At 33.3% G+C, this 10,192-nt stretch overlaps 1 protein-coding gene across 1 annotated transcript; it reads left to right on the top strand.

The window, feature by feature from the left end:
* Positions 1-3,667: 3,667 nt before the first annotated feature.
* LOAG_05842 (hypothetical protein) lies at positions 3,668-9,326 on the top strand (the record flags this gene model as incomplete). Its single annotated transcript, XM_003141379.2, has 13 exons — positions 3,668-3,874; positions 4,070-4,141; positions 4,594-4,704; positions 5,047-5,202; positions 5,316-5,506; positions 6,015-6,192; positions 6,454-6,555; positions 6,667-6,815; positions 6,951-7,085; positions 7,432-7,580; positions 7,990-8,138; positions 8,394-8,502; positions 8,984-9,326. The coding sequence occupies 13 exons, from the start codon at positions 3,668-3,670 to the stop codon at positions 9,148-9,150; spliced, it is 1,875 nt and encodes a 624-aa protein (XP_003141427.1). The 3' UTR covers positions 9,151-9,326.
* Between the last annotated feature and the right edge of the window lie 866 nt (positions 9,327-10,192).

Here is a 10,192-nt window from a genome sequence, read left to right as displayed (position 1 = left end):
ATACTTCTTCCTAATTTTGGTTGAATTCAACGGATAACCTTAACTACTTCTGTGGGACCATTAATTTCGTGTAGTATCAAAATATACTTAGTTGTGCGTTATCCATGAAAACGTAATTACCTTACCGGGTGTTTCTTCAGGATAATTTACGCCTTGCGATCGTTTCAAATTTGGGACTCGAGCATAAAGGAAGTGAGACTTTTAAGGAAAATTTTGACGTGGTTTTGCTGGTATATGATCGATATGATGTATAATCGATTTTGCATCACCGAAAAAGGCATAGAAATAGGAGTAGTATATAATGTTACATTTCTCCAACGTCATTTCCAGTAATCGACATTTTGATTTGAATAAAGGAAGAAATTAAAGGCTTATAAGGTTATTAACGAAACATTTTACTGGGGAAAAAGAATACTTTGTAGTGTTTTTATATCAACTTATACTGATAAATTTGGAAATTTGCTTGATTGTTTAGTGTTTAGTTGTATCACATTGACTTTTGCATATTATATATATATATACAAATATGTATGTATATAGATATAGGTATATATATGTGAAGTATCGCTTGCATGTTTTGAAAGACAAGGCTGATTGTTCTTTGTAGTGTTGAAATGGGAAGGAGGATGGACGAGCGCAGACAATGGGCCTGCTGGGCTAAAGATTAATGGGAATTCAGCCAGTCTGTTGTTATTTATATTTTATTCCACAATTGCGATTTTGGGCTTTTTCAAAATTTCTCTTGCTTTGAACAGTTATCGTAGATTAAACCAAAAATTTCACCTAACCGGAAAATTGGGGTTAGAGCTGGCAAACCAGGAATTAGATGGGACGTGATACTTAATCTCCCAGTTCTGTTTTCTAATGCACCACAGTAAGTGTTTTCACGAATACTTCATCTGGGACTTTTTTCCGTTGGTTTCGGGAAATTTCATTCGTAGTTGAAGTTTTACATGTACCACATATAATTCATTGAACTTTTTTTGTCTTTCATTTCAAATTTCTTGTCAAGTAAATGAGAAAATATCTTATGCTCGAGCAAATTCAAATCCTTTTTTTCTTCTAATATTTTTTTTTTTAGTTTGAGGGTCTTGAAGAGCTTGGTTCAGTGCTTTTAATCAAAATGTATAATATAATGAGGCCTTTAATCTTGGGATGATTCATTTGTAAATGTTGATATTTAACATCATGCTAACAAATACTTATCCCAATAATGAATTATTCTAAAGAATTTGATATATTCAATGTGGCGGAAGTTTTTTTAAAAATTTAATATAGTGGTACTAATAGATATTTATCCCGTTTTTAGAATTTTTTTTTTGTTTTAAAGTAGAAGTAATGAGCAATAACAACCATTTACTCGATATTAGTATCCAGTTATCAAATAATGGTATTAATAAGTAATTAGCTTTTACATTTGTATAACAAGCGAAAAAATTCCTCAAATAAGGATTAAACTGAATTTAAAAGGTGAGGACGAAAAAAAAGGGTGGATACGACTAGTTTTGGAGCATTTCTTTCTCCACTGTTTGGTAGGTGTAGTTTGTTGCAAAGAAAGTGATGTATCACAAGTGCTGTATACCGTCTTGGTTGAACATGTTAATATCATTAAACCTGGTATATTTGTTATTTCCAGTTTAAATTCGTGGTATTCATCGTTCTAATGATTTTCTCCATCACATATTGGCTTATGTTGTTAGCAGTTCTAAATTTTTTTTTGTTGGTATATTCAAAAATTTAAACAGTTTGAAAGAAACATTGCTCCTTTCGGTTGATTACATTTCCCAACTACATTATGTATCAGCTTATATCAGTAGCGTCTGTAGGAGGAGCAGTTTTTCTTTAAAGTTAGAAATTTGGGTATTTAAGAGAAATATTACTTCTTCTAGTTGAATATATTTCCAGCATTCGTCCTTAGTAAAGTAAGCTTTTCGATAGTAAATAACTTTGTTGTGTCACAACTTGTAGCTTTAGTGGCTCATAAATATTTAGTTATGTGACAAGACGTAAACAACTTACAAGCATTGGAACCAAAACGTTACTAGCAAATTTCATTGAAACAAATAGTCTATAGCAATCGGATATAAAGCAATAAAGCGGTAAGTACGAGCGAATAAATGGCGAAATCGGGAAGGTAAAGTATCATTCATGAAGGCTTCTAAGTGAAGAAAAAAAGAATATTGCAGATTTCATACTCCTCCTCTTATGTTTCTAATTTGAAGAATGCGGCCAGTAATGAGAGCTTGATCTGCAGAATTGTCCCTCCTGCTTCAGCCTTCCATCTTAGTGCGACAAACTGATTTCATAATCTCATGGAAGAGTGTTTTATACAGAGCCACCTATACTTATGTAGGCAGTAGCATCGCTACTCCATGACAACTTTCTCGAAAGAAGTTAGTTTTCTTTGATATCGGCATATTTGCAGTTCAAGATAACTTAATCCCACTTCACTCAGGTAATCCTCTTTTCTTTTTTCATTTACCATAAATTTGGTTCTAATCATTGCTTATTCCACTATAAACTAGTATTGATATCATATACTCATTTTGTCCTCTAAGAAAGAAGGAAGATTTTCTTTTCACAGATGTTTGCTAATAGCTTTTGAATTTTCTTCCTTTTTCTACTCTACCATTTATTTTGTTGACTTTTCGGAATTGTTTGCTTGCTTTTATTTTCGCTGTCCTTTCTCAAATATTTGGCTTAAAAGTGCAAAGTGTTTTTCGGTAGTAAATTTCATTTCTCGAAAGTTCGAAAAACTTATTTTTACATCTATAGCAGGGTTGGAAATTTTCGTTATGCTATGTTTAAGGTAGGATTTAGGTTTTGCTTCAGATTCTCTTTTTGTCTTTTCCTGGGTCTTTCCAGTCTTTTTGCAAAATTCCTTTCTACTTATAAATTTCTGTGGAAATGTTTTAAAAAAGTGAAAATGAAATAAATTCAGCATTTAAACCTAATTATCAAATCCAGAAATTAGAGCTATCAGGATGAGAAGGGATGATATGCAGATCTATAGATGCTTAAATGGGATCTTCCATTGCCTGTAAACTTTAAATGATGCTGCTGCTGATGGTAGTTCCGACTGAATTATGTAAAATTATCTGCAGTACTTTCGAATGAATGAATGGAATCTGTTAATGCATTTTTCTCCAATTGATATCACCGTTCCCATTTTTAGTAACTATGATATTTTGACGAAGTTAAGTTGCCTTAAGTTTTAGGTATAGTGGTAACTGTAGTACGTTCGATAATTTCGATTGAATCAAATAAAACTGTGGGATTGTGGAATTTTTTTTCTCCTTGATACTTCTTTGACCCAGTTAAGTGAAATTTATTACCCATCATCATTTTTTCCTTTGCTAAAACTACCAAACCTGATATTATGTTCAGACTAGGTTTCAATTTAAATTCGGACAAGATAAATATGTTGCATGACAAATTTAATGACGGGATATATATTATGTTCATTAATTGGTAATGAAGGAATGTCTTTGAGAATATCTTCTCACATTGAAATGTCGAGTATTGTTATATTGCACTAATGTTCTTCCTTAAGCAAAAGAAAAGTTTTTTTTTAATTACTTTTTCAGCTCGTAAGTATGGCGTTTTAGCTGTTTTAAGATTTCTATATGAGTAATTGCTTAAATAGTTGAATAATTTTAGGGACGTGATGCATCGTGGAATGGATCGGATACGACGTTCATTCCGAGAATCATTTCGTCGTCGGGTGTCCAGGAAACATTCCACTCGTAGAGCTCCATTCGGACGACAACTCTCACCGAGTAGACCAACAAATAACTCAGGTTCTAATAAAGCGGAATTATGGCAGCCGGATGAAATTGCCGTTCGGAATGGCACCTGCAATTTCAACGTTAAGGTTAGGGCCTTTGAAGTGTTCAATTCAATTAAAGAACATCGCATTTTTTAAGAGGCTCAGAGTTTATTTTATTATTTTTTGAGCCTTCGAGTATTCTTGACTTTTTTCAGTTCTTTATTGCACATTTCTAATTTTCAAGCTTATTTTAATTTTCCATTGTGACTGTTTGTACGTAAATCTGTAAAATTATTCAAGTATCTTGGCGGTATCGAAGTGTTTGAATCGCGTGGTATGCAAATTTGTGAGGGAGCTTTGAAATTATTGAGGGTATGTTTTTAGTTTACTTAAGTGATAGCTGTAGGTTTTAGTTATTTGAATATACTGATTACCTATTCTGTCAAAATTATATCGGATATTTCTATAAGAGACAATGAAATTCGGTGTAGATTATATCTTTTATCTATTGTATCTGTTTAGATTATATTCATTTATATCTCTGGTGTAATTACCACCCGTTAATGTAAATGGTTGCGAAAAATTTTCCTACCCTAGTCAGCCGAGATAGATTGATATATCTCAAAGAAATGTAAGTTACATCCGTTCGGTACAGCGGGACCGATACAATATCTCGAACTACGTGATAGTTTAAGATGTCGCCTTTTTTCAGTTGTAATCTCCATCTTTTGTATCCGTAATTGAAACATTGCGTTGTACTTTTTTTAAAGATTGGAGTGAAGTTATCATCGATTCAAAGATGTTCAGGAAAAATTTTTCTTCAGGGACAGCGACGGCGACCAATTAAAGCAGTCCTGTATGTTTCCGGTGATGGTTTGCGCGTTGTAGATCAGGAAAGTAGTCGTGGCTTGATAGTTGACCAAACCATCGAGAAGGTTTTTCTTGCTCTTTTTTTACCTTGAATAATTTATCATAATATCATCCTTATCTACCCTTCGTTCTTATTTAGCACGTAATATCCTTATCTACCTTTCGTTCTCCTATTTGGCATAATGGCCTATCTTCATCCAATCCTTACTTTTCTAGATTTATCCTTTCATCTTCCGATCTTTGCAAATCCTGATTTATTTCCATTCCATTTCTCTGCATTTTCCCATTGACTGTTTGGTCCTATTCCAATACCTTATTTTCATTCTTCGCTGTTAACTGCGTTTTTTTCCGTTCATTCTCATTACTTGAAACGATACTAATGAATTGCATTTATTCATTTTCCTCAGTTAAAAAGAAAGTGCTGTACTTTTAAAGCTAATTTTGCATTTCGGGTATCGTTTTGTGCACCTGACCGAAGTCATGACAAGGGTTTTGCTTATATTTGTCGAGATGGAACATCAAGACGATGGATGTGCCATGGCTTTCATGCAATAAAGGAATCCGTAAGTTTAACTGTCAATAATCATTTAGAAGGGAGTACATTGCTTATTCGATATCCGTATTTTATTAAATTTAAATCTCGAAGTTTTAATTGAAAAATTTCGTTTTCTTTAAGGGTGAACGATTAAGTCATGCTGTGGGTTGTGCGTTTGCAATTTGCTTGGAAAGGAAGAAAAAGCGCGATGCGGAAGCTGCTGCTGCGGTGCAAGCAGCTGCGGGTTTGCCACCTCTTGGTTGCGAGAAACCGAGTGTCACTGGTTTTACTTTAGATGAAATTACTCAACAAATACCACCCATTTCAACTAGGTCTATTTTTTTAAAGAGGAATTTAGATAAAGGTCTTTGCCTTCTTTTCATTCTTGGTAATATCAAGGTGGTACATTTGGTTGTTCAATCTTTGATGGAGTGGGAATTATCAAGGCAGTAATTTTACCCTCATCCTTGGGTGGAGTCCTAAATGGATTATAGGACTTTTATAAAGCTAAATTTTGAAATTTCAAAATTTGAAATCTTCCGTAAACTGCTCATGTATTTACACAAATCGTATTATGGTAGTAACAACGATTAAATCTATGAAAGAAAAGTACGTCTATTAAGGACCTCGAGTAGATTTAAATAAATATTGTTCACTAAGGTTAGATTGTCCGAATCACCGACGGCCGAACCACTGAAAGATTCGAATGCTAATGAATGTCGAAAGTAGGACTTAGCTGGCAAATAATTATGTCTTTCACTAGTGAACATTTGCACCAAGCAAGTGTTTGGTATTGGTAAGACTGGAATCAACAGCTTAATTTTATACGTTAATCTTCAGCTCATTCGAACGAAATAACTATAATGGCTCTTTTCGTCGACTATCAATAACAGAACGATTACGCGATCCACAAACTGCAATCGTACAACCACCTCCCGCAACTTCAAATCTGCCGATGGCATTACACATTACGTCGAAACCGCGACCTATCGGAAATCCACTACTTCTTGTAAGACAGGTTAATTCATATGTTTGGTTCGCAGTTTCCATTCACTTTTTCGTTTCATATTTTCTTTTTTCCTCATTCAATATAATTCATTCTTCTGAAAAAAAAACTTTGAGTTTTCATTTCATTGAGCATTTATTTTGGTTAGTTTTAAATTTACACTACGTACAGTTGCGTTTTGGCTTTCACCATGTCCACATTCATACCCGTAATGCTTAAAATAATTATGCCTAACTCATAGAATATCCAGAATATTCGTACTGCTTTTTTAAGGGATCGTTGCGTGCATCATCTGCTTCATCATCTGACACCAACACCGTCCCTTTTCACCGACAATTTTCACTTCGATCATATCCGGATTCTACGATAAAAAGGGTTTGTAAAATATTTTCGAATTATTTTTTTTACCAGGAAAAAGGATATATGCAATTTTCTTTCGTTACTTTTGATCGAATTTAAATTATGTAAAATATTGATTACTTTCAGCAGCAACAAGTGTCTGCAGCAGTTATAGGAAAGAGTGAGCCAATTTTTGAAGATGACGAAGATAAAAGTTGGTTTAATGATGGTGCGTTAAATGAAGGAAGCACCTTCAAAAATGCTCCATATTGTCCAGTGAAATATAATGGATTTAGGTGAAAACATTTACTACTTCATTTTTGGTGAAGTTAATGTTGTCATTGTGTTTTAAGTGAAGTTGGAATAATGCTTACTGATTTATCGATTTTTTGCTTGTTTTTCTTTTTGTATTTTCCTTTAGTCATTTCCAGACAGTCATTGTCGTATACAGCTGCTCCATACACTAGTTCCAGTGATTTTAGTGGTACTCAAGCATACAGTTTAGTGAATTCTCCACTACAAGTTCAAACCAATTATCCATCAAACGTTAGCGGACCGGAATCCTGGTAATTTCGTTACATTTCTTTAATAGAGCTACGAAATAGCCTAGCTGCGGGATCATCCTGACTCGTGGTTCCAACCGTAGGCTATTAAGAGTATCGAAATCATGGTACTAAATATTGAGTGGTCGCTTTAGGCAGACTAAGAGTATTTAAAATTAAAGTATGTTTCGTACTCATTTATTTGTTAACTTTGATTTGATTACAAGATTTTCATGAATCTTAATGAAAATTATGGTGAAAAAAAATAGTCGATAAATAATAGAACATCAGGACAGTGTTAAGTTTTCTTTATTTCTACAACTTGGCTTAAATTATTAAACATATAGGCAACAACCAAATATTGTTCCAGGTTAAGTAGTCCTCTTTCAACATGCCCATCAACGGTAAAATCAAAAGCTGATGAATGGCTGGAACAAATACTACGCTCATCATTATCACTAAATTCACCATCCAGAAATACTAGCAATCTGAGTAGGACAAGCTATACGACGAATAAAGGTTTTACCTTTTCCATAAATCATTAAATTTAGATTTGACCTTTCTCTCGGACCTCTTTTAATTCGCTGTTTCAGTTTTAGGTTATGAAACCATACTTCATTTATTTGACTTATCATAGATTTCTTGCACAGTGGTTAAGGCTTACATTGTATGATTTTGTAATTAATTGCGTAAATATTTGGTTGGGACCCACGTGACTTCTTGCAGTAGCTGCCGAAGTATAACGTTTGCTGAAATTCTTTTTAGCCTTTTCTTGAAATTCAGATCTCACCAAAATTTTTGAAATGAAACAGTTTTCCACTTAATAAAGTGTATTACTATTAATGAAATGGATAAGAACTTGTGGATGATGCGCGATATGGTTTATTTTTCATGGTTTAATCCAGAAATTTGATGTTTCTTATTGCAGATGAGCCACCGCCAGATCATCCACCTCCACCGCTGCCAAATTCATCAGCTTTCCACAGTGCAGGTTCAGAGACAGCAATCCGTTTCAGCGATGATTTTTCGCAGTGCGAGCTACCTACTATAGCCGAAAATTTCTCGTCTTTGAGCAAGGTAACTTTAGTCTACAAGTTATATCAAGTATGAAATAAGTAAAGTTAATTTAAAAAGTTAACAGTGACGCCTGACTGATCCATTATGACTTGGATATAACTTTCATCCTTAACAGTCGAATCCTTGGTGTGAACTTCATTTCAATAATAAAGAAATAATGTTTGAGCTATGATGAATAGAGAATTATTTTGGTTTGTGAGAATTTCATTTTGTGAGGTTTGTGAGAATTTGTGAGAATTTCATATTATTTTGCAGAAAACCGTAGCGATACGGTCAGCACCAGTAGAATCCGAAATTGACATTTTCGGTCAGCCAGTGTTCAGCGCGTTGCTCTCAAACTCTCAGACAAACCAGAAGCAAGATAGTCAGTGTTTAAGAAATTTTGATTAAATTTGACGCATAAAAAATTTTGGTCATTATTTAAGCTATAGTGTTTTTTTTCGAGTCATTATTTATTATTGGTATAACTGATATTCATATAAATTGGCATGAAAGGTTTATACCAGCTACTTCACTTCGTATTTACATATAGACATAGATGAGGCAATTATATAGACGTGAAGATTCATTTTCACTTAATTTCGTAATTATGTTTTCGAGTCTCGATCCATGAAAGTCGTAAATTTCGTTTAAATTACTTCTGTTGTAGTAGAAACTTGAAAGTTTCGACTCGTAGATGATATATTTGAACTGAAAAGTCAATAACTTCCATTTCACAACCAGTCAGTTCAAGCTAATTTGAGGGATAGACTTTTGTTATGCATAACCAATAGCATAATTTATAGTCTATTTGCTAAAAAAATGTTTTATTGATTGCGGGTGACCTATAATATAATGGTTTTCAGATCAGATGAATGAATGTATAAATAACAGAGAGTCCGAAAAACCGGATGGAATTGATCCATTTGATGTTAGATGGTCTCGTTTAGCCGTAGATGTTGCTACAAGGTATCCAGTGACGGTTCGTTCAACCAATCCATTTTATTCAGAATCAAGCGCGGTGAAAATTTAACAGCGATTGATGTTTTACTTTATTGTTTCATCTTTTTCTTCAAATTTTTAACTGTTATTGTAATCACTGATTTCATTAAAATATCTGTTGTTTCTCTCAATTTTATCTCAATAACGAAAGGAGAAAGAGAAAAAGTGAAGAAGATAAGTATTTAAAAGAAGGGATTACATCTTCCCCTATATGCTCAACATCGAATTTCTTTTGTCTTTCCTGATATTTCGTGTGATTTCAACCGGTACCACCTGGAAAATTTACTGTTACTTGTAATATTGATTTTTCTTCCTTCCGAATTAATCGTGAAAATATATGGATAAAATGAGAACACTTTGCTAGACAGGATTTCTTACCGCTGTTGTGTGAAAGAAATTTCGTTACAAATTGTTTCGATGATGATTTAAAAGAAAAAAGGCGAGAAACGAGCTGACTAGTTGAATATTACAATTGAATTATCAATTATTAGATTTACCATTAGTCATCATTATATCTGCAAATCATTTTCTCTGGCTTTTTATAGTAGGCTCACATTAATTTGTGAAATATGTCTTTGTTTATTCATATATATATATTTTTACTTATTTATTTAATTCATTTATTTATTTATTTAACTCATTTTCTTGTCGTATTTGACTTGTTAAATTTCGTATTTGTGGTAATTATATCGGCTTACACAACTCATAACAACAACTGTAACAAAGTTACAGTTGTTGCATAGTGAGAAAGAGCAATTTAGGTAAGATTTCCTCAGTGTTGTTATGATTCATAGAAATGGAAATTCTTTGAAACTTCATCCTAGAGATGGAATGGTTAAACAGTTTCCTAAACGAATACTATGCAGTAAAGGAATTATTTTCCTTCGCTGCTCATCAAATTCAACCTAATTTGGGTTTTTTATTCTTTGATTACTCATAATTCGGAGAAAGGAAGAAAAAACTAATTTGGTGGAGCATATTTTTCTATTCTTTTATCGAGAAATCAGAATATCCAGGGTACTTTCTCCATGAATTCGTATAGTACCACTCCTATAAGTCCAGCAAATAGGATT

This window comes from Loa loa (assembly GCF_000183805.2).
Source record: "Loa loa unplaced genomic scaffold supercont3.244, whole genome shotgun sequence".
NCBI classification, from domain to species: Eukaryota; Metazoa; Nematoda; class Chromadorea; order Rhabditida; family Onchocercidae; genus Loa; species Loa loa.
This window is presented reverse-complemented; position numbering and strand designations above follow the sequence as displayed.